The sequence below is a fragment of the Phaeoacremonium minimum genome (assembly GCF_000392275.1).
Source record: "Phaeoacremonium minimum UCRPA7 unplaced genomic scaffold PA7_03_scaffold_222, whole genome shotgun sequence".
NCBI lineage: Eukaryota > Fungi > Ascomycota > Sordariomycetes > Togniniales > Togniniaceae > Phaeoacremonium > Phaeoacremonium minimum.
Window position 1 is genome coordinate 434,314 of NW_006921127.1, and position 23,963 is coordinate 458,276.

A 23,963-nucleotide genomic window follows, 5' to 3' on the forward strand; every position below is an offset into this window, starting at 1 on the left:
AAAGCGTTCTGACAAGACTCCAGGGCCGAGGAAGACCAGCTCCTGCAGCCGGCATATTTGCAAGAAGCACAAGATGAGCTTTTGAATCTGATGACAGTCATGTATATCACAATGCAGGAAGCTCTCAGCCATCCAGTTGAGCTTTCGTCAGTTCATATGAAGCTCTGTAAGTTGCTCCCTTTCTAAAATTACCTCGACTAATAGCCTTCTAGGCCAGCTCAATCCGAGTCTACTTGATTTCTTGGTTGATGCAACAGCTAAATTGCGATGGGAAGAGGGAGGTCTTATCCCACAAGCACAAGTATTTCTACTATTTTGGAAGTCTATTCTGGTCATCTTTGGTGGCTTGAAAGAGCTAGATGAAGCAAAGAAGGCGACTAGAGAAAGCTCGACGGACGAGAAGAATAAGGACACAATTACTGCATCTCCTTTGGATTACCACGTCTTCCGCCAGGAGATCACCTCGAAATACCCAGCATATATCCCGCCACAGCCAGCCATACCACTTGAGGCGGAAAATACATCTCTCCTGCCTCCTCTCCCAAATCATCCCACAAGGAATAACGGCGCAAATGGCATTTTACCTGGCCCTCCGAATAATCAGGCGGGGGGTGCTTCAATTCTTCACCAACCCGTACATATTGCTACTCCCGCTCCATCGCCGCCGCCATCTCCCGGGGTAGGTGGGAAAGGAGGCAAGAAGCAGAATTATCAAACCAACCAGAACTTTCCTTTTATGTATCCGCCTCTAGATGCCACTAGCAACAGCCTCGGTGGTAAGGGCAACACTGCATTACAAGATGCACTAGTTGCTCGTAGATGGGAAGGCAGCGATGTCCCCGCTTCCATCCTCGAGGCCGGAGAAATTTTCTCAAAACGTGTACGGACAACTCGGGCGGCACGGCAGCTCTGGGAAGAACGCGAAAAGTTTCTCAAATTTGAGCGTGGCTGGGATGCTGCCGATAGTGATATTCTCGACGAACTTGACTTGTCGTCTCTGACACTTGAAGAGCAGGAGGAATTGGGTATTACCAAACCTAAGCACGATGGGTCTTCGGAGGCTGCTGATTACGGTCCCAACCCGGATATCAATGAACAAGTTAAAAGACGCCTAGAAGCTGTGGAGGAATTCTACGTGAGGACATTGGTTTCGATCCAAACCCCTGCATTTGCTAAACCTAGCCTAGGGGAACTCTCTACCGCAGTTACAGTCCTTGGTGATCACGCTCTTAAAGGCCATTCTAGCACATTGGCAGGTTCTTATGAGTCAGCCTGCAGTGCAACAGCAACAAGGAATCCCAGGCCAGAACAATCAACGGCCAAATGGGGCACCAATGCGGAACCAAGAAGGTACTAATGGCTTGACTGGCCCTTTGAGCGCAGATACTACAGAACAGTCAGCCGAAGAAGTGGATGCTGCAAGAACCCGCGAGATTACAGCAAAGGCAGTGACTGGAATCATGTTGCTGTTGTTGAAGTGGTTGAAGCTGTCTCGTGAGTGATGCCCATGCTAGCTATTGGAATTTTGACTGACCACATCTTAGATGTGCTAAAGTTCGAGTATCTTACGCAGCTTCTGCTGGACTGTAATTACCTCCCGCTAGTCTTGAAGCTCTTTGCGCATCAAGATGTCCAGCAAGTGGTCGAGAGCAAAGCCGACCGCCTCGAGAACAGGTATGGGAAATCAGCCTCAAATGGAGCTGGATACTAATGATCTTGAAGTTTTTTCAGTTTCTGTCACATCAGGGCGGGAGGCTCTGACAGGACGGCCGAGGGGGAAATCGACGAACCTGAGGTGCCTGAAGAACCGGAGGAGGAAGAAGAGAGCGAAGATGACGCTGCCCCGCCGCCCATAAAACGGCGACGCTCTCCCCTGGGACCAGCTGACCGAGATGGGAACCCAGAACCGTCTGCAAAACCTGAGGGACAGCAGTCTGTTCGGCCGGAGGTGGACGAGCTCGGCTACCCTGTCAATCCGTTACCCAAGGAGCCCATCACAGATTTCTCGCGCCGGAACTTCTTCACCCTTATTAACTACTTGAGAATAATGCAGAAGATCTGCAAGAACAAGGCGCACCGAAATTTGTTGCTCGTGCATTACAAGTCTTCGCAGTTGCTGCGCAAGAACCTCAAGGTGCCACAAGAGGAGTTACGTCTGTACACACTCAAACTTTTCAAGAACCAGGTGCCTTACTGCGGCCGCAAGTGGCGCCAGTCAAATATGCGAGTCATCACCGCCGTGTACCTCCACTGTCGTCCGGAGCTGCGCGATGAGTGGCTCGCGGGGAGCGACGTGGACGCCGAGGTCGAGGAAGCGCTGCCTCTGGAGCAGGCTTTGCGGAGTTTGACACATTGGTTCAATGTTCGGCGGTACCCGGACAAGATGGCTAGTGAAGTCCGTGATGCACTGAAGGAGGAACAGGACTTCTTCGTGCGCGAGCTCGACAAGGTGGATTTCAGCTGGGGGGAAGTTGGTGAGAACGAGAGCGTGACAAGTGAGTGGGAATATGATGCGCATTGGGGCTGAAGATACCCTGTTTGATTGATACTATGTTTGCTAACGAGCTGTGCGGATCAAGGCGCTTACTAAAACGTGCCAAGGTGGTATGACTTGTCGAGAAGACAATATGCTCCGAATACCAATGTCAAGATAGACTTGTAGGCACAACATGCCGCCCAATGAATGCATGAACATCCTTCACGATTGCGCGATATCAAATAACATAGTCACATCAGGATCAGATATGGGAGTTGTGATAATAGGTGTGATGATAGGTGTGGCATTAGCTATTAAGATCTTGCTCTAATGGTAATGTTGAGCAATAGTATCATACAAAATGATTCTACAGTCGAGCGAGCGGTTAGAGCTCAAGTCTCTGGTTTATTTCCATTTCGGGTATACTTTCAACTGCTTCCCAAACCGCTCTTTCCGGTCGCAATTCCGTATGCACAACCGTAGCGGTTATCAAAAGACGCTCTCCAGAAACATCTTATGCGTTGTTGTACACACCATCCTCATACCGGTATCCATGCGGATGAGTCCCCGCGGCCGGGTGTGTCCCGACAGGAGGCTGCGTGACACCGCCAGTATGACCGTATCCAGCCTCGCCGTACTTGTTATACGTGTTTGTCGGGGTCACACCGTCGCCGACACGGGTTGTCTCGGTAGCATAGCTGTCTCTAACATCGGCCGGGGTAGAGTGCTGGGGAAGAGTGTTGGGGTCCTGGCTCATGCCGGTGCCTGCACGGTTGCGGCGCCAGCCAAAGATGCCTCGACGCTTGCTGCCGTAGCCGGAGGTGTAGTCGTTGGCCGGGCTGGGGCCGAAGCGCTTCTCCTTGCGGTGATGACGGAGCAAGGCGAGCTCGAGAGCAGCAGAGAAGACAAAGAAGAAGCTATTGTATGCTGTTAGTTATATTGTGCCAACTGAAAAGCGTAGAAGGGTATACTAACACAGCTACAATAGCGACCGCAAAGCAAGCAGTCTCCATCTTGCATGCAGAGCGGAAGCTGGGCAAATGTGTAACACCGCCATTTCCATTGTCAACAACATCTGTGTTGGCGTCACCCTTGCCAAAAACAGTGTTCACAGTCCCGGTACAGCTGCTTGCTCCACCTCGTGTAGCTACCGCGATGTAGATGAAGCCGACAATAAAGGCGAGATCCAAGATGATGGCTATGATGGAGAAAAAAGCACGGCCAGCCAAGCAGCACAGCAGCAAAATTCCAAGAGCTGTGTAGACCACAGCTACGCCAGATATTCCCTCGACAGCGCGGACCCAAGTGTGAATGGTGAGGTCGTGGTTGGCCAGTGTCGCCAAGAAGTATGAGAAGATGGCGAGGATCAGGGCCGCGCAGCAGAACTGGATGCCGCGGACGAACCACTGGAATAATTTGAGGGCAAAGCCCGATTTTGCGCCCATGGTGCAAAGGATAGCGTCAGTGTTGATAAGGTCTTAAGTCGGAGTTTTAGACTCTGTGAGGGTACTCGCAATATACCCCGAAATGTATGTCGGTAGTTGAAGGATGCACGAAGGGTTCAGTGAGATCCGGGGAGGGAGGGGGGTTAATATGAGCGAAGGATTAAGACATGGAAATCGAAGATTCTTGGTGGTGGGGGACAGAACGAGAGGTTACGCTTAAGGAGAATCGAGTGAGGTAAGTGGAAACGGTGGGTTCAGACAAGAAACTTGCATCATCACATGTGGGCATCATGATCGGTGATCAGCGTCACTGCCAGGAGCAGAGACACTCTAGTGCACCAAGAACAGTGGATTTTTACTAGGATTTTCAGACTTTCTGTTCCGTTTCTGCCCTGTCTCATTCCAGCAATAGGGCACAGAGACCGTTTCCGTCTATCCGCACTAACAGGCCGATGTTCAGCTGCGAAGTCCAACTTGGCGGCCTCGGAAAGCCATGTCATTGAGAGTTTGGATCTAAGCACCTTCTTACAGCTGTGCAACTAAGTCGACAGTGGCTCAGTGGCTCGAGTGGCTCTTGGATGACGATTGCCCCCGCCACTAGCACCCCTCCAGGTCTCCATTTTGGGTGCGGCAGGACCCTGATCGTTCCTTCCCGCTTGCGTCATTGATGCAGGGACCTCCGCCCTATTGGCCAGCATGCGCCACACCTATGTCTAAGCCACATCCATGTTGTGGCGCCACAGCAGTCGGTTCTTGACGCCGAGGTATGGAGATATTGAGGTAGCAAGGGCTTCTCTCTCTTGCGCCATACAATTACCGAAATCAAAGGGCTTCTATATGCTGTGAAATTCTAGCAATGGAAGTTGTCAGCGTTACATTTTGTTTTGTCTTTGACCTTGTGATATTTCGAAGGTTTAGGGGCCGGCTTCAGCTCTACCAGCGGAATAGCGGAAACCTTAAAGAAGTTGCATACATGTAGCTATGTTTTTCAATGTCTCAACATAAATCTAACCAGACAATTGAGATCGTTGTGTATGGTACCCACGTTTTGTCTGCATCAGGATTGAAGACAGCGAATAAGCTCGGCCAGATACCTGACGTACCATTCACGCGTCATCTGAGTTCGGATGCCTCTTCGCAAAGATACTGGCCACAGTGAACATGATCTTGAGCTTCAGCGACTTCTTTTTAATTTAGCATAGAATAGGTGATAGCAGATGGTCTGAATCATGTGTAGACAATAACTCCAATAACTTCGCTCCTGCAACAAATCAAGTATCTTAAGAATAGTGATGGAGATCACAAGCGACAGACTTGCTTCACCATTTGTCCTCATGTATCGTCCTCTTACCGGCCGCTATATCGCCGGCCTTATTAGTTCCAAGGGTTCGGCCCTTAGCATACCATATCATGAGGCTGTAGATTTTCCAATTACCCATCTGACCTATTCCCCTATTCTTACCAATGGACGCCCCAAACATCACCTTGTTGCTGGGGTTATACTCTGGAACGGCCTTGCCTGTGAGATACGCCTGTAGTCCTTTGACAATGTGACTCAATTGGTTGTCAGTGCTTACAGCCATCTGCGGCTCCAGATTCCCAGCGTCCCCTATCACAAAGATATTGTCATAACCCTCCGCCCTTAGGAAGGTAGTTTGCTTGACTTGACGTCGCTTGTCGAGCATATGGTCGGGAACATATTCCGTATTGGCAGTGACTCCGAATGCAGGTAGGTAAACATCGGTCACTATGGTTTGTATAGTGCCGTCGGGCAGTGTCACATCCACCAGCTTCTGCCCCTTGTGATCAGAGACGGCATTGACCCTAGCATCGATATAACGCGCTCCGAGCCCCTCAAGCTCCGACACGGCACCCTCTCGGATGTCCTTGCGGACATTGTCGCCAAAGGGAAGACCATTATTGATAACAGTGATCTGCTTGAGACCCGTCTTTGCGTACTCCTCGGCCAGCTCGCCAGCCGTCTCAAGACCAGTAGTGCCGGCGCCTGCAACGACGATCGACCTGGCAGCCTTGATCTTTGCCTGCCACTCATGTAATTTTGATTTTGTCTCCCCTGTGGTGGATAGGTTCTTGAATGGGATGCCTTCTCTGGCACTCGAGCCGGTCGCAATAACGAGAGTATGGTATGGGATGGTTCGTGTCTTTCCGTCGTTCGTCTTGACTGTCACGGAGTTCTGGTTTGGATCCATCGATGCGGCCTTTCCAAGCACGAATTCGAATTGGTGGGAAGGGTATTTCGAAAAGAGAGGTTCGATAGGGAAGAACATCTTGTCGTCAGAGAACATGCCTGGTAGTATGCCCCTTACCGAAGCCAAGTTCCAGTAGAAGTCTGAGTTTGGTGCCACAAGGATAACCTTCAGATCTTCAACTAACGGTGCTGTGTGTTTAAGGAGATGATGCGCTACTGGGACACCCCCTAATGAGGCTCCCAAAACGACGACCGTCTTGACCATATTGTAATTTGCGTGAAGTTCAACGGGAGGAGTAGAAAGGTTCGCAATGCTGCACCGCTCGCGGGTTAAACAAGGCTATGTATGTATCAAAAGGTTACTGATAATAATAAGAGGCATCTAGTAGATCCTTGAGGGCATTCGAAGAGAAAAATATCTCCTTTTATCGTAGGGCTACACTGACAATGTGGAGAACTCGCCATCACGGCTTTGATAATAGCCCTACGAATGGCACTATGTGGCCTAATCCGAACATTACGAATCACACATTCTACAAGCCGCCGATGCACAATGAATATTGCACTTGCGGATGGATTTGTCTCCGATATTAGTCTGAAAAGTGCCCGAGCAGGAGGCTTATAGAGTCGCAAGGCAGTCTCAACTGTGCCGCGAACGGAACATAGTCTGTAGCTTTCGACGCGCGCGAGATCAAAGCACTGCGAAGACAATATTCTATGGGTCACTTCATTAGCGGAGACAGTAGCCGGAGTTTAGTTTGATACCTTAGCCTTGTCAGTGAAAACGAAGTGTCAAACGAACCTCAAAGGGGTAACACTACATAGTATACAGCCATATCGAAGAGCGAGGAAGGGCGAGCCGAGGGCTGGAGAAAAATGGCAATGCGAGACGAGGCTATCTACCAATCATAGTAGGTCGTTTCCGCTAGCCTTCCCGGCCAATTCACACAGAAACGTACCGCCGGAGCGCCCAGTCTTTATAGCGCCGGTACTGTCCTCGTCAATCGATTAGATTCTTACGTTTTAGCCCATCTGAGCTGTCGGAGACTTTTGGATATCAAGCGGAGGAATTGTCTTTATCATTTGCTGGTGTTCCATATGTACACTTGTTTTAGCTTGGTTAACATTTGCCCCATAACCTGGTCCATATCCATTAACAAAAAAGGGGTATTCGCTCTTATTCTTCTCAAATCTGGGAACTAAATTGCCAAGAAAAGCGCCGCGAACGAAAGCAAAAAGACAGCAGCCCCAGATGTTGGCCCGGCAAGCACGCTGGCTGAGTTTGCAAAGGTTGCTGTGGGCGTTGGACCACTCGACGTGCCCTGGGCTGAACCACCACCCGTAGAATTTGCGAACGTCCCACCAGTGCCATTGGTTGAGGCAGCTGGCCCCGGATTCGTCACATTGAAGGAGTTGCCAGCGACTACACTGTCCATCAAGCCAGCCGTCATGAGCACGTTCATCGCCTCAAATCCTCGTCGGTTCTGGGCTGCAGTGGTCAAAGCATTCATCGCTGTAGTTGATGCCTCTGATGTATCTACCAGAATCTGTGTATAACGATGGCTGAGAGGTATCCTCGCTGGAGGCGACGGGCCAAAATACTCTGCGGCTGCAGTGATGTTCTGAGCGTTTTGTAGCACAAAGGCTTGCATTTGGCCCATAGTCGTATTCAACACTGTTGCAGTGGTTGCTGGAACAAGGCCTGTTTGCATCCAGTGGAGAAGCGTGCTCGTCTCTGGCGGACTATCTTTTGGGATATCTAGGTCTATCATAAGAATAGCATATGATGTTCCTGAAAGTTTCTGAGTTGTTGCAACAGTCGGAGCTGTTTGAGTCGCTGCCCACTGATATTAGCTCCTATTTCTTCCACCTCGTACAATTTCTTCACCTTCTTTAGCAACAACGGCCCCATTCATCGCCGCCACGTTCTTGAAATCCACGATCAAATCTGTGGTGGCGGCAGGCTCGAACCCAGCAGGGGTCTTGGCCAACACAAAAGCAGCCGCCGCCAGGACGGTAAAGGTTGTGGACAACATTTTTGCAGCAAATAAAGAATACACAGAGAAACGAAGATACGACGACAGCCAGCTATCTCAAAAATGGAATGAGCCTCGAATGATTAAAGATCGACTGGCTGCAGGGAAGGGAATCTCGACCTTTTTCTTCTACCCAATTAGGAGTCTTGGCGCTCCCCATCAAGCAGAAACTGATGACGAAGATATGAAACGGCATGCCCACGGATTGTAACAGCCGCAGACGGCTGGGCATAAAGCAAGCCTCCGATCATACTACCGAGGCGTCCCTTGCCCAAGCAATTGGTCGGAAATACAGAGTAATTTAGGTAAGAATGTCAATCATTCTTGCTCGTTTCGGAGACGTTGTGCAGCAACCCTGTTCGAGTGCCGCTCGGGACCCGGAACGGCTGAGATCCCACTGAGGTGCGCAGTTGGAATAGGACAAAACCTTCTTTCTTTCTGGAACGCTTGAACCATAGCTTTTAGGCAAATCTGGGCATCTCATGTCTGTCACTCGACTCGTCGTCATCATGGCCTAGGAATGAAGTGCCGTTCATGTAGAATGTAAGCATGATCTCACGGCAGCGAAGGCGAGCAAGTGGTAGCCATCTTGGGTTCCCCGAATGATCAAGTCCATAGTATGCGAGATGTTCTTTCATCAATTAAATAGTCATCAAAGATGAGCGTCTGTGAGCAATTTGGAGGCTGCAACACTGATTTGATCAGTGCAAATTGCAGGATTGTTGCGCCTACATGTTGTGATAAGAGGCTTGAAGACCACGATCTGAAGGGTGTTGAACGACCCGATACCAGTCTTGAACGCGATCAATTAAACAAACATAAATTGCCTTGGTGAGGATGCTGGTGCAAGACGTTGAAGACAATCTGGAAGAATTTCCGTCAGACAACTTCTAGGTGGGATTGACAGTCTTCAGATTTGGTAACGGGAGATGGTGACCAGGCCCGTGCACATTGATAAGATAAGAAACTTTTGGAATTGGCTTCCAAAGTCTTGGTGATCTCTTCGTGAATGATCCCCATGTCGACCCGGTGAGCATTGTCCTATCGAGCCGGGGCTGCCGCGTTCGGAAATTCAATGACGGTCTCAATATAGCCTCAGTAGATTGTGGTCAACTTCACGCCCCAAACACGACTAAGAATGGCTGCCTCAGAGCCGTCTGCGCAGCAGACCACTGCGCCAGAACAACCACCGCATGATCCAAATGACCTGAAGTACCGTGGCACGCCACAATGGCTGCACAACAGCGCCATCGCCGTCGCAATCCTTGGCCCAATTGCGATGCTCATGCCTCCGCGGCGTGCAGACCTCCGTTCCGTGGTCCTGTCCGGCGGCACGTTCTGGGCCACGAACCAGCTGGCCTTCGACTACACTGGCCAATCGATCCGGCAGCGCTTCCAGTCGCGCATGGCGGTGATCACTGACGGCGGTCTCCCCGAGCAAGCGAGGCGGAATCAGGAGCTCATCCGCCAGGAACGCTTGCGTAGGGAGGCGGCATTGCCTGAAGAGCAGCGAAAAGCGAAGGAGATGGAAAGACGAAGGAAAGAGCAAGGTGTTTTGGATCGCCTTTGGATGGGCGGCGAGAGCGAGAACTGGAAAGAGGAGAGGGCGAAGAAAGAAAAAGAGGCTCTGGATGATGGCAGAGGGTACCAGGGTCTGATTATGGACCAAATATGGGAGGTTTGGACGGGCAAGAAGGCGGAAACGGATGACGACGAAGCAAAGACTGAGACTGTGGGGGCGCACGACCAGGCGAAGAAACCAAAAGAATGATAGTCCACACAGTAATCACTTCTGCATACTCGCAAACCCCCGGCTTGGGTTTGCATGGGCGGCGTTTGGGATATGTTGTATTTCTACATTTGTTGTACAAACATGGCAATGCCCCTCTTGTGTATAAATAGTGCTTCTGACGACTAGAACTCCGCTCACAACTATTGAGGGTGTGTCGTTGTATAAGATAATTCATGAGGTCCTAGGAAGGCGGTCTGATCTTTCCGTAGACCTGTGGATAGAATAATCCTAGAGAACCATCAACATCTCAGCTGGCGGTGTCGTACCATTTCGCCAAGACCATAATGATTGCTCAATGCTATGTTCTGCGTGGCTGTACATAGCTTCCATGCTTTCGGACTCCCGCGAAGATTGTAGGCGCTTCGTTCTGACTCTTGCCCGCTTACCCGCCTGATATCGCTTTCTCTTCTCGCGTTTCGCGTTGGTACGGTCATATTCACGAAGCCACTCATCCAGGCGTCGACCAACTTCCTCCGCCCGTTCACCCGAGTCCTGGGGTACACCTAGCTCCATTTCGATGATCGGCTTCTGTCGAGCAACAAGTGCGTGACGTCGACGATTCTCACAATTCCAGCCACGAGGGAGACGGTTTCTGTTCGTCCTGAGAATGATATATACGCCATCATCGTCTGTAATGGCAGGATTGAGCGTTTGTCGTATAAGATGTAGTAGGCCGAGCTCGTCATTTTTGGCCGCTTGGGCTCTATTACGACGGACTGCTGTTCTCTTGGCCTTCTTACCAGGCGTTCTTGCCCGTTCTTCATCATGAGTCTCGGCTATCTGACGAGTGGACGAGTCAGGCGCCTGTCCGAGGGAGTCCTGGATCTCAAGCTGCTCGAAGAACTTGTCGATGCTGTAATCATGACGGCCTTGCTGATCGTGGGCCGTCATCTCTCCTTTGCTCGTGTCATTTTCAGGAAGATCCTTTACAATGACGCTGCCGACATCCTGCACGAAATGAGATTATACACAACAAATATCTCAAGATGAATCGTACTGACCTTTGCCTCAAGATGACCAATATGGGTCAGCAGATTCTTGCCGCATTTCTCCGTGTTGTTCATGAAGCCAGCGTCAGAGGGCGTAGGGTAAGATCGGCCCTGTTGTCTTTCATCGCCATCCGCCATTCTCTCCTTGTCGCTTGAAATAGCTTCTCCAATTACTTGGACTGGCTGAGTGACAGATTTGGCTTGGTTGAAAAGATGAGTGATGATTCAAAACATCATGAAAATAAACAAAGCCAGAAAGCTGCGGAATCTATGGCTAGTCATTCCATTCATGGAAACGACATCCGTGGCAATGGGGAAGCTGTAGATGTCATGTGCAGCCCTCTTCAGACACGGCAGGACAATGAACAAGCTGGTGGCCCTTGCACCAAATTTGTCTAATATTCTCCGTGATTTGTCTTGGAACATTTGCCTCTTTCTTGGGGTTTCATTGTTGGCGAGGTCACGAGCCGTTGGATATAAAATCACTTGGGCTCTTCATTACTTGGATTGGCCATTGTATCAACTCCAGTGACTCTGCATCCAGGAGCGGGATGATCACATCCAATACCTCTTGAGCCAGTGCTGGCCGATGTAGCCACCACCTGGAATCTAGCCGATGTAGGAGAACACACCAGAAGGCCATGATAACAAGCGCCGGCTGGCGTTTCTGACCGACCATCTCTAGAAACTCGAACTGGACCGCCGATGTGAACCTCAGCGTACCAACCTTGCGTCGAACTGCGTCACCACCATCTGATATCGCGAAACATGCACGCAATTCCTTAAGCGCAGAGGAGATAGCAGACTGCTCCTCTGGAGGCACTTTCAGCCGGGCTTGGAGGGTGGTGAGATGTATATCTGAGGGGTTCGGCCCTGCCTTTGGCTTCATCTCTAGATACCCCTTAAGCATTCCGCCCAAAGGGCCATCGGTGAGATCGCCCTCATGCTGCAGAAAGATGGCAGCACAACCGCGGCTAGGCAAAACCCAAACAGGCGGGCCTGGCGGGTCAGTGGTGAATAAGAGAGAAGCCGGGTCCCGGGAAGTTGCGAAGTAATACGTGGCGTACAGAGCTGAGGTCGCAAACAACGGAGCCGCGATGTCCGGCGAGTGATTCCCGAGCGCGGTCTTGAACAGACTGATAGACTTTGCTTGATGCTCGGCAGCCAGGCGACGGTAATGCGCTTTATCCGGATTTAGAAGACTGAGATGGACTGCAGCTACTGCTAGGATGGCGCGTAGCAGATACGGATAATCGGTGGCCAGAGCTGGCACGGTGTTCTTCCATGGTGAAGACTCTGCGTTGTCATTGGCAATGATATGGGCCGTCACACTTGTGAAGTGATGGAACAGAGCAAAATCCTCAATGTTAAAGGTGTCATCAAGCTCTTCAGAGGATGGCTGAGGAGAAGGCTTGGGCGCTGTGAGGCTGCATAAGCCTCCCCTTCTCACGCAGTTGGAGCATGGGATCTGCTCATCGCACTAGTCATCATGTTAGTCCTGCTGTCTTGGAGTGGCTGCATTTCGTCGAGTTTCTTGATCGTACCTTGACCTTTCTCTTTTTGCAATCCGCACAGCCGTTTCTTGACTTTGTGTGGGCTTTTCGCGAGAAGGTCATTGTTTCTGGCAAACGGATGTTGATATGTCAGAAGGGATGCGGCGAAGTCAAGATGGAAATCCACCTGGATCCGTCGCCGCAAATTTAGCGTCTCCTATAGGCCTCCGAAGGGAAGCACTGAAAATGGCCTCCCGCCAAAACGATGCCTAGCCACTCCGGAAACACGGGCCTCACCCGCTCATACGGAATCGGGCATCACATGGCATCGGCATCTTCTGAGATTTCTAGGCCATTGATACGATGCCGTCCATCTGCTTCGTGTTTGATCCGATCAGCTCCTTGTCATTTTAAGAAAGCGGACCATCCATGAGACTACAACCATAATCACCAATTATTCATTTCCCGAGACAAGAGGCTACCCTGAGGTGCAATGCGGTCCTAGTTATGACAAGTGGATGATGGCAATTGACCCTGCTAACATTGCATCTGTCATGGTGTTTGATTTAGCTATCAATACATCCATCTATCTGCGTTGCTCAGAAAAGACACGAAGATCCTCGACGCACTGGAAAAAACTCCACAGATGTTGAGCAAGCATCACTGCCTCTGCAAGTCCAGCCAGTCCAGGCTCATTGCTGAAGCGTCGAGTGAATACAATAGGTAAGGGAGAGCCATGTTACCTTCCGTCTAGGGGATGTTCTCTTTGATGTCAGGGAGTACGTATGCCTTCTGAAGGGAACGACTATCAAACTCCACCTGCACTCCACATTGGAGTATGGACCTAGCCCTTTGACTGCCGAAGAGCCTGGTGTTGCGGCTTCAAAAGGCCTAACGAGATGGAATCAGCCTCAGCTGGAGTCAGTCTACCGATAGTCTCGACCTAGCAAAACCTGGTCAAGAGGAGATAGACGAGTGGCATCGATGCATGGGTGCTTCATGGCGACCAGGTCTCATCCCCAGCACGAAGTCTGAAGCATGAATGCGCACCGGGATAAAGCATTGAAGCAGATCTCCAATGAGTGACAGTGTCTCGCCAGGTGACGAACCAGCCAACCACAGGCACGACGGGGGCCGAGGCTCAAGAATCCAGGAGCCTTCAGGAGGATGGGCGCACTCCTAGGTAGAGGTAGGGTACGGTACAGGTCTCTACAGCCTTGCCCTGCTGCGTGCGTAATATCTCGTGGTGGATGCTTCGCCTTTTCTAATTTTTTCGACATTCAGTCTCGTTTGTCCTCCACAGTGGCGCCCCGACTGCGGATGTAATGGTGGTTCTTCTAAGCGGCACTGCTCAGCACCCAGGTATCTACCTAGTCTAGGTAGTGTTGGTCGGTGACAGAGGCCGCCTGAAACTCGTGGCTTGACAAGTATCTGCAGCAGACGCCAGTGAGCGTTGGCTTTTCCAAACTCGGGTAGCCGGGCTGTCCAAGATTAGAAACAGGGGGTACTTCTCGTGTGTGAAGATATCATAGAAGACTATCATTAGTAAGTATGGACGCCTCTCTTTTCTGATAACACAACATCATCCCTGCTGCGAGCACTTGTCCACTGATCGTTTGTCGATCCGTTCCAGCAGCTTGCCAGGCGAATCGTCGACACAGCCCGCCCGCTCTCCACCAACCAGCTCAGCATGGCAACGTCAGCAGCTGGATCGTAGTGGGAGTGGGCATGCTCATGCAATGCAATGCGCTGCTTGCTGGTGTCGTTGGGCTTAGGCTTGGCGTGCAAGTCGGTGGGTGCCAGTGCCAGTGCCACAGTACAATAGAACAAACGGAGCTCCGTAAAAGTAAGATCATGAGCGCTCTCTTCTTTCCCGCCTCTCTTCTCTTCTTTCCCTCGTAATTCGCGGGTGGAATTGCTAGAGTCATTCAATAATTACGGCTTCCGTTTGTCTGAGGTGTCTTCTTCTGCAGCTACTGTACACACACCCCTTCTGAAGAATTCACTAAGTGTTAGCCAGGGCGGACGTGCTTGAATCTGCCGTGTCTGGGGTTAGCAGTACCTGCCTTACCAATCTCGCCTGGCTGGCTAGCCGCATTCTACTTAACGTCAACCAAACCCGACCTCCTTAGGTCTGAGACGCGAAATCAGCAGCAGGCGAAAACAGGGTCCTTGCGTCTTTTGACGTCGAAACAACCACCAACCAAGCCTGGGAATTTCAATCTCCTGAACTCCCTTGTCGCCGCCAGTCCCTCCGCCCTTTCCTCCCATTCCTCCACATCACCATCACCAACATCACCATCGTCGTTGTCGACTGGCAAGCCCCTCGTTCTTGCCATTCGCTTGTTCCTTCTTTCATTTCATACCGCGAACCCCCTTTGTGCTGTGGTAGACCATCCAGGGAGCAACACTTATTGATCGCACGCCTACCTCTCCCTCTCCCTCTCCTTCAGCGTCCACGTCCACCGCAAAGATGGCCTCCCACGACTACTACAATGGGCAGCCCTATCGCAATCCGACACCCCAGTCATCCTACCCAGGTTATAACCCGCAGCCAGCTTCGTACCCAGAGCCGCCCCCGTACAGCTCGCAACAGTATCTCGGCTCCAATCCCCAACGGCAGCAAGGCGCGTCGCCCTCGCCCTTCGAGACCGTCTTCGATGATCATGTTTACCCGGCCAGCACACACCAGACTCCAGCTTCGAGTCAGCAGAATCTTGGCCATCAAGACACAGCCTATCACGGCCTAGGTCGAACGCCCTCGGAGGATACCATGAACAACAGCAACAACGGCATCCCTCTCCAGGATCGGATGCCCAAGGACTCGGCCGCTGATGCTACCGATCATGTCTACGAGGCACCCCCGCGCAAGAAGGCAAAGAAGGCAGCGGTCCGCTTCGGCGAGCTGGGCATGTTCGGTGCCAATAGCAAGAGGATACCCTGGGTCGTTTATCTCTTCTCAATTGTTCAGGTCGGCGTGTTCATTGGGGAGATCGTCAAGAATGGTGAGTGCAAGATATTCCCGCCTATTCCATATTTATCAAAGCTAACATTAAGTTCTAGCTACAACGACGGGATCTCCTATTATGATTCACCCCTCCTTCAATCCTATGATCGGACCATCACCCTATGTCCTGATCAACATGGGATCCAGATTCGTGCCTTGTATGCACAACATTCCCGCTGTGCAGGGCTCTACCATTAAGATTGACTGGCCTTGCCCGAATACCACGACGAATGATGCCGATGCTGCGTCACAGCAATGCACTCTTTCCCAATTGTGCGGTTTTGGAGGCGTTCCCGAGCCCAAGTACGATGGCAATGAGGATCAGAAGCCCGAACCTAACCAGTGGTTCCGCTTTATCGTTCCGATCTTCTTGCACGCGGGACTTATCCATATCGGCTTTAATTTGCTACTGCAACTAACTTTGGGCAAAGAGATGGAGAGAGCTATTGGCTCGATTCGATTCTTCCTCGTCTATATGAGTTCTGGAATCTTTGGTTTTGTGATGGGTGGAAACTACGCAGCAACTGGCATTTCCTCGACTGGAGCATCTGGATCATTGTTTGGCATTATCGCTCTGACCTTGCTTGATCTTCTGTACTCATGGAAAGACCGCCGAAGTCCCGTGAAGGATTTGATGTTCATCTTCCTCGATGTCGCCATCTCTTTCGTTCTCGGTCTTCTCCCCGGATTGGACAACTTCTCCCATATTGGTGGCTTCCTCATGGGCCTGGCACTGGGTATCTCAGTCCTCCACTCGCCGAATTCTCTTCGACGTAGAATCGGGGAAGATGCGTCTTATGCTTCGGTCAATGCCGGATATGTCAACTCAACCTCTCCTAACTTTCTCAGAAACCCGGTCGGATTCTTTAAGGGTCGGAAGCCGCTCTGGTGGGGATGGTGGCTGCTTCGCGCTGGTGCTCTGATTGGAGTTACAATTGTCTTCATCGTACTGCTCAACAACTTCTACAAGTATCACAACACTTGCGGCTGGTGCAAGTATCTTAGTTGCTTGGTAAGTTGCTCATCCTCGTGGCCTTGCCGAGCTTTCTTGCTGACTCTATCATAGCCTGTGAACGGTTGGTGTGACAATAACTTACAGCTCACCAACAAGACTTCAAAGCGGGATTTTATTGAAGGATTTGAGCACATCGCGAGGCTATATGGACCTTAAGCATCGGGTCTTTTGGGGGCTTCTATGGCATCTAGTTCCTAGATTCTGATCATGCATCATGAATGAGAGGGTTGACGGCCGAACCGGTCATATCTTTTGCACAGCGACGGCGTTTATGGGGCATTGCAGAATGTTGTATCACTTTCGGAATACGGCACGGCAAGGAACTTGGAAGGACCACAATACCCGTCGACGTAATGAACAGGACGCATGGTTGGTGGTCAGACCACCTAGGCTGTTGGGGAAATCCTCAGTGCAACCTCCACCTTTTCAGCTGCAGGGCCCCTTGCCAACCCCGCCCGAGTACGGCATTTGTTTGGTAATAGAAAATGAAAAGGGGGGAATAATATGAAATATGAATCTTGGCTTGTTGTTCTCACTTATAATGTGGCTTGTTCCTTTCCGTGTGCCGTTCTCATCGTTTTCCTTGTTCGCCATCTTCCCTTACAACTACGGTTGGATGGGACTTTTTTCCATGCTCTGCGCTGTTACATCTCAACCCCCTTCCAGCCCATTAAGAGAACGGACATTCCGAAGGTCACGCGGCCGCCTTATTGTGACAATGATGCGTTCTTCAACTTGCATCCTTGAAACCCGCCATGATAACCGTAGCCTTAAGTGAGTCTGTCTCGGTGCCCTTTCCCCCGTTGCATAACTCGCGTGTGATCGAAGGACTGTTTTGCATGGCTTATATGAGCTTCCTTGACCGGTATGCGATGAAGCCGAGTTTTAAGAATGGATGTCTGATGCGTCTTTGCTTCATACTGTTTGCACCAAGGTCTCATATCGATTGGAATATTATTCTAATAACTTGAGTGACTTAGGTTTACCGAGAAGATGATCCAGGTGGTCCTATGACATAGTATAGCATTGACAGTGCTAACATTCCCATGTTCTCCTCGACCATAGCTGTTTATATGTTTCTGCTAATTCAAACGCAGCTCAATCTTAAGCCAGGCCAACTCACTCTGCGAGTTCCTTCAACATACTTATGATATCAATGTTAGAAAGTCTCAATTGTCTTTCCCAGGGGTAACTCACTGTCTATATGACTTGATAAGAATTTCACTCCCTTAGCTCTCGCAAGCTGTTTGCTCGTTCTATTTGGCTTCCGAGACATTTCAGTCCAGTCCCTGGCTGAGCGGAAGGCGTCGAGCGTTGGCCCTGCGTATGTGTCTATACATAAGCAGCACTGTGTTCAATGTGGCCAAATCTTGATAATATGCATGAAGACAGTTTACACTTGGCATCTGTATTCCTATACCTTGACCACGTAGATTTTAGACACATGAATATATTTGAACGACATGGTCATATATCATAGTCCAAGTTGTATTCCACAAAGATCGGGTCCAACTTGTGCCTCCAGTCGTGCGGAAGTACTTCGTAAATACCCCGGACCTGGTTCTCGCCCGTCTTGCCCACGAGCCAGACATCGCTGTATGGAATCCATAGCGCAAAGAAGTGCGCCAGCGCGACCAGCGCGCGAGGCCGCCTCTGGGTCAAGAACTCGTGGAACATATCCGGCATCCAGACCGAGAAACCAGCAAAGCGGCGACATATGGCAAACAGCGGCTCCTGTTCACGAATGCCCTTCTGAACGGTGCCGATGTAGCTTAGCACGCGATGGTAGATGATGATCGTGACCTTGTCCTGCATCTCAATACCGCCGTCATCTGCGCTGCCACCGTCGTTGTCCAGCAGCCACAGCAGATGCTCGCGGTTCTCCTGCGTGAACATCTCGTCCGGGTCGAACTTTGGCGGCGAGTTGAGGAACCGCTGGAACCGGTCCGACTGGTTCGAGCCGCCAAGATAGCCCCTGGCGACGGTGAACAGCGCACCGGCGCCCCTGCCCATCCGCAGCCACTCGAGCGGCGGCTCCCACGGCCTGGGGGGCAGCGTCTGCACGAGCGCGAAGCTGTGCGAGAGCATTGTCAGGCTGGACATGCACACCCTGTCTGCGTTCTCCCGGCTCAACGTCGCAACCGACTTGCGTTGCTCGCGGAGCGCCATACCAAGATACTTTTGCTGAAGGACGCGGAGAGTGTCCCGCTCGGCGAAGTCGGCTGACTTGGTCCACAAGTTCAGCGCGCTGTGCGCCAGCATGCTGTACAGCATGCCGTCGTCCTCGAACGCCATGTACGGGATCTCCCTGCCCCAGAGGAAGGCGCCGTTCTCCTGAGTTGCGTTCTGTGTCTCCGGCAGGGACGCCGTAGGTGCAGGCTGCGGCGCGTGCTTCCCCTTGTGTTCATGGAACTGCTGCGCCTGGTTCAGCATGAAGTTGTGCATCAGACGGAGCTCCCACATGCGCCGCTCGCGCGACTCGGGGATCTCGATGATGTCGTCCGACTCCTCGAGCTGGCGCTGGAACTTGAACGTCTGCTGGGCCGCTTCGTCAAAGACGGCCTGCGAGGGCGTATCATGGAAATGCGGCACCGGCGGCGTATGTATCGCCGGGGTGTCTGCCATTGTGACTGGAGTGGGCGGGTTGACGAAAGGGGGAGAGGGCCCGCCACTCATGCTCGGACTTGAAGAGACGATGGATTCATTTGACCCTGGCGTGACGGACTCCATGAAGGCCCCTGTTGGACCTGGAGAATGGCTATGCTGGCTGTGACTCTCCGACCTGGCCGGCCGGAGCTGTCTGCCATGGCCGCCAGAGTGCCCGCTCTTCGCGCCCGTTGCCGGTGAGCCCGAGGGATAGACACACTCAACGAGATGGCGACTGCAACCCCCGCATGAAGGCCGCACCTCATCGCACTAACAACAAGTCCCAATCAGTTGCCGTCGGTGCAGATTTCGGACGAGCCAAGACATCGCGGAGCAATAGAAATCGGACTTGGCAATCGGCAGATCTGCCGTCATCCCAGGTTCCGATCTCCCGGCTCGGAGCTTCCGACAACTTTGCGGGTTTACTCACCTTTACGCGCCTCTGCTTACATCGTAAGCAACCCATGCGAGACTTTGTATGATACAGACGGGGCCCGACCGGCCGCCGCGACTGATCGGACGTGCTGCTATCGGCCATGGCTGCACGTAATCTATGATCGAAATCGCAGTTTCATTCCCGCAGCGACGTGAGAAATTTGGGAATATGCGAACATCTTGGTGCGATCACGCGCCTAAAGTCGCAGGATTTCAGCTTGACCTCCCTGGCGCCGGAGGACATGCTTTTCTGCTGCGCCATCTCCTTGCGTAAGCCCCACTCCTAGGGCGGAACTGTGCGCGGTTGGGCATTCGTTTAGGGGAAAGGAGACGCTGGAGCTGGGGACACGGGGGTGCTAATATTCTTAGGTCCGGACTGCAGCAACCGGTCCGCATGAGTCGGCACACCGCGCGCTGCTTCATATCACGGAATTGATCATTTCATCGCAGAACATAAATGATGAGGGTCAGCTAGTTTTCCAGCGCATTATTATAGTGATGTTTATGAGTTAAAGATCTACACAGATATAATTGACGGTCACGGCAATTTGCAGATTGCCATCAGCTCTATATGTACAACATATGTTCCTCCTCAAATATTTTATATGGTTTATGCTTAGTTATTGCCACTTAACTGCTGTGGCCAGTTCGCTGGGCATGTTCCTGTGCACTGAAGCCCCGACGTAGCCTGGTTCTTGATATTGGAGCAGAGGACCTTGGCTGTGCCGCCATTCTTCGGCTTGATATCGATATTCGAGAAGGTGAGGTTCTGGCACGGCGTCGACGCGCTGCAGTGAATGCCCACGGCCACATTGTACCGGCTAGTGCCCGTGATATTTTCCCATCGAACGTCTGAGATTGGCAGCCTCGAATTGTCACAATTCTGGCCGGTGTAGATGCAAGGGCTGAGATAGATGGGCTGGTTCACGTCTTCGATCTGGAAGTTTCTAAAGGTCACGTTCCGGACACGGCCGGTCCCCGGATACGTCTTGATCCAGGCGGCATTGCTGCTATGAATGCAACGAAAGTCTTCGAATACGACGTTATCGACGAGGTCGGGCTGGCCAGCATTTGAACCCATGCTACCAATCACTGCACAGCCAGACTCGTGGCAGGTGACATTCGATACAAAGACATTGGTGCTGTTGCCCTTTACTGAGATACAGTCCTGGTGTTATCAGACTCTGCCGCGCAATCATCTGATGTTAAGGTGAAGAGGTGAATACTTACATCTCCGCAGGTAACGGTCCAATTTTTCAAAACAATGTCTTTAGAATTCCTTTAAAGTTGGAGTCAGTATATTCTTAAAAAGTAAAGTGCCACAATGTCAAGAAACTACTTACCATGTATCAATTCCATCGGTGTTGACGGCAGACCATTGAGAGTTCGATTGTGTGTACACTATGCATTCAGGGTGAGCAATCGTGAATATGAATATTTTAGTATTCATTAGAGAAAGGGTTCACGTACTGTCTAAATTCGTCATGGTGACATTTTGCGAGTGAGCGACAAAAGTGTGCCAGAACTGGGCTTGCCGCCACGTAATGCCATCAATAAAGACATTGCTCCCATGCCACACCGTTAGCGAGATGGGACGTCCGTTTTGGTTGCTTCCAGACCGATTCTGATCAATCCAAATCTGGCCATTGCCATTGAATAGCGTCTTGCCATGTCCGCGCATGGTGATGTTTGTCCCTCCAAGGAGCCATGCTGTTGAGCGGCCAGCGTAAGTCACTGGAAAACTTCGAGACAGCCAATACTGGATATTGTCACCGCTCCAAATGAAAGTGCCCATGAGAGAGATATCACAGTTGCGCAGATCAGTCGTATTCATGACCTGGCGGATATTGTAGGTCCCTTCCGTGAAGACGATGCTGCCTTCCTTTCCACACTGCTTGAAGGCATCAAGCATCTGCGGTGTATCGTCCACGGTATTCCCCGTCCCGCCTATCGGTGTTACCGTGCATGTTGAGCCGTCCTTCTTAAGATCTGCTGAGGCTAGCCCGCAAAGGAGAAGCAGGCGATGAAGATTCCGTGCAAAATGCATTTTCTCAGCATGTTCCGTTCGTTGTCAGTTTTTGGCGTAGAAATACGCAACAGCGCATATTGGGCCTCGATATAAGTGCGGCGGCAACGACATCGGTCACAATCTTTATGCCGACTACAGCAAAAAGGTAACCACGAGGGCCTTCTGGTAGCAATGAACGACTCTTTCAGAACGCCAAGATCTGTTGCAAAATTGTTTGCAACTCTGTCAAGAACCGCATGACAGCGGATTTCAAGCTGGTTGGAGCCAGTCACATCCAAGTGTTCAGGCTGATGTGCTGCGGAGAACATGGTTAATGTCACACATATTGCAAAACCTGGGGTATCATCATTTATAAGGACCCCAGAACCCGGCACATATGTATTTAAAGTCCCTAGGCGAACTCGGCTCTATATCAGTAACTCAGCTGTCGGGTTCGGGGTAGCGGCACAAGGCTTGAGTAGCTCGATGCGGTGCGCCGAGCCATGAGTAGAGAACTATGGCACGTTCCGGTCCGCATCGGCCCGAACAGTAGACAACATGCTCGTTGCATAGCTGACAAGCCTACGTTGCGACGGCAATGTCCTTTGATGATCTATCGAATTTGCGACGTAGCCGCATGGCTTATGCCGGCAAGCCGTCATTATGAACGCGCAGTCGTGGCTCATTCATCATGATCATATTCGTTAGCCAGCAGGCGCTTTCAATAGCCCTTGTGAGATCGGAAATTGCTCTCAGATAGCGAAACTAGCAATTCAGCTCTTGGATTTTCCCTTCGCTACTTTTGCGGCCTTTTGTTCGTCCACAACATCTTTGATAATGCCGTGGAGATCCTGGTTCCTCCGTGCCAGCAGCAGGACATCATCTGTTGTGACTGTTGTGCGATTGGCGTGGCGGCTAAAGCTCTCCAAGTCCACCGCGACATTCTCTTTAGCTTGTCAGTCTGGGTACTTCTGGCAAGGAGTAGAGTTACGTCTGGGGGCTCACCGATCTGCGTCCAGACCATCTCCGTCAGAGCTCCGATGAACTGAGGAGTTGCATTCCTGTTGCGTCGCATGGACTCCTCGTCCACGATTTTGCCAACTGCAAACCATAAAGCGGCCTTGAGGCGCTGTGTCGCGTCAGAACTATTAACGACGCGTCGCTGATCGAGTAGTTACCTCACGAACGTCCTCTTCTGCACCATCCGCCATTGTGAGACTTGGGTCTGTGAAGAATATCAAAAATTCGAAGATTATTCTGTCAAGAGACTCTGATATTTGATTCTTCACTCTCTCTCAGTAATTGTGTACCGTAGAAGCGCGGCTTAATAAACAATCATATGTGAGTAGCTGCCTCCTTAAATGTGTTGTAAGCGGCGAGAGACGCTGAATGTGGTTAAACTTAGTGGCGGCGGCTCTTGAAGGAGCAGGTGGGTCGCGCGGCATTTAGTGCGTTTAGACCCAGGCTTTCGTCACCGGAGATCCCATTGAAAAGTTTCCGTGCGCGTTTCGTTTCTCGCGCATCACGAAAAAGTCCAACGTCTCTTCACTTCCCGGAGACGCCGGTGCTCGGATCTTAGTGCTATGTTGCCATAAAACCCTCGTTTTCCTTCCTAATTTTCTCTTCTTTATCTTCTACAGCAATATTCTACCCCCGGATTGATTCTGCTCTGACCGTCGTTGGTGCCCCGCCCGAACTCGCCATTCTCTCACATTCGAGACATCTATTCATCGAGGAGACACAATGGCAGACCTACTCAAACTTGCCTCCACGGCTGGGGAGCGCTTCACGCGCAACCTGGGCAATTCATTTGCAGAGATGTCTCTCCAGAAATGGATCCGCGTGGTCATTATCGTCGGCGCATACCTCCTACTGCGACCATACCTCATCAAGCTCGGCGCGAAGCAGCAAATGAAGGCTCACGAGAAGGAGGAGGAAGAGTCAGCCCGGGAGACTGCAGCGAAGATATCGGCGAATGAGCTACGCGGACAGAAGCTCGCGATACCCGAGGACAGCGAGAGCGAGGGTGAGGCCGAGGCGACGTCGGCGGACTGGGGCAAGAAGGCGCGCAGGAGACAGCGGGACATGATTAAGAAGATGATTGCTGTCGAGGAGAAGAGGTTGCAAGAGCTACAAGAAGACGAAGAGGACAAGGATATTCAAGAGTTTTTGACGGAGTGAAGCTTCCCGTGACAAGCATTCCAAAGCTTGGAATCTGTCATGTATGCCCATCCGGCGCTGCACGCTTCTCAGCTTGTATCGAAAAGCAACACACGAGTTGATAGAACCCTTTATCCAACATGGTCTCGTCATTCTGCAGCCGAAGTACCAGTAAGGAGTCGAACATACACTCCACCTTTGCTGGCAGTGTAAATTTCGGAGGCGAGGATATGGTCAGGAAACTCGTGTCTC

The 23,963-nt window shown here is 51.2% G+C and overlaps 8 protein-coding genes across 8 annotated transcripts; 4 read left to right on the forward strand and 4 right to left on the reverse strand.

Moving 5' to 3' along the window:
* Nucleotides 1-1,460: 1,460 nt before the first annotated feature.
* UCRPA7_3072 (putative required for hyphal anastomosis protein) lies at nt 1,461-2,527 on the forward strand (the record flags this gene model as incomplete). The annotated part of the gene is made up of 3 exons (XM_007915645.1): nt 1,461-1,494; nt 1,545-1,674; nt 1,723-2,527. The coding sequence occupies 3 exons, from the start codon at nt 1,461-1,463 to the stop codon at nt 2,525-2,527; spliced, it is 969 nt and encodes a 322-aa protein (XP_007913836.1).
* Nucleotides 2,528-2,990: 463 nt separating this feature from the next.
* On the reverse strand, nt 2,991-3,921 carry UCRPA7_3073 (hypothetical protein; the record flags this gene model as incomplete). Its single annotated transcript, XM_007915533.1, has 2 exons — nt 2,991-3,393; nt 3,452-3,921. 2 exons carry the CDS (start codon nt 3,919-3,921, stop codon nt 2,991-2,993), a joined length of 873 nt encoding a protein of 290 aa, XP_007913724.1.
* A 1,319-nt stretch (nt 3,922-5,240) lies between these two features.
* UCRPA7_3074 (putative fad binding protein) lies at nt 5,241-6,131 on the reverse strand (the record flags this gene model as incomplete). The annotated part of the gene is made up of 1 exon (XM_007915632.1): nt 5,241-6,131. One exon carries the CDS (start codon nt 6,129-6,131, stop codon nt 5,241-5,243), a length of 891 nt encoding a protein of 296 aa, XP_007913823.1.
* Nucleotides 6,132-9,304: 3,173 nt separating this feature from the next.
* Nucleotides 9,305-9,937, forward strand: UCRPA7_3075 (putative rhomboid family membrane protein; the record flags this gene model as incomplete). The annotated part of the gene is made up of 1 exon (XM_007915597.1): nt 9,305-9,937. One exon carries the CDS (start codon nt 9,305-9,307, stop codon nt 9,935-9,937), a length of 633 nt encoding a protein of 210 aa, XP_007913788.1.
* Nucleotides 9,938-14,913: 4,976 nt separating this feature from the next.
* Nucleotides 14,914-16,618, forward strand: UCRPA7_3076 (putative rhomboid family membrane protein; the record flags this gene model as incomplete). Its single annotated transcript, XM_007915529.1, has 3 exons — nt 14,914-15,445; nt 15,504-16,459; nt 16,514-16,618. 3 exons carry the CDS (start codon nt 14,914-14,916, stop codon nt 16,616-16,618), a joined length of 1,593 nt encoding a protein of 530 aa, XP_007913720.1.
* A 1,311-nt stretch (nt 16,619-17,929) lies between these two features.
* On the reverse strand, nt 17,930-19,087 carry UCRPA7_3077 (putative c6 transcription protein; the record flags this gene model as incomplete). Its single annotated transcript, XM_007915657.1, has 1 exon — nt 17,930-19,087. One exon carries the CDS (start codon nt 19,085-19,087, stop codon nt 17,930-17,932), a length of 1,158 nt encoding a protein of 385 aa, XP_007913848.1.
* A 3,237-nt stretch (nt 19,088-22,324) lies between these two features.
* Nucleotides 22,325-22,762, reverse strand: UCRPA7_3078 (putative apoptosis-inducing taf9-like domain 1 family protein; the record flags this gene model as incomplete). Its single annotated transcript, XM_007915611.1, has 3 exons — nt 22,325-22,495; nt 22,543-22,680; nt 22,730-22,762. The coding sequence occupies 3 exons, from the start codon at nt 22,760-22,762 to the stop codon at nt 22,325-22,327; spliced, it is 342 nt and encodes a 113-aa protein (XP_007913802.1).
* A 532-nt stretch (nt 22,763-23,294) lies between these two features.
* On the forward strand, nt 23,295-23,732 carry UCRPA7_3079 (putative trafficking pga2 protein; the record flags this gene model as incomplete). The annotated part of the gene is made up of 1 exon (XM_007915574.1): nt 23,295-23,732. One exon carries the CDS (start codon nt 23,295-23,297, stop codon nt 23,730-23,732), a length of 438 nt encoding a protein of 145 aa, XP_007913765.1.
* Between the last annotated feature and the right edge of the window lie 231 nt (nt 23,733-23,963).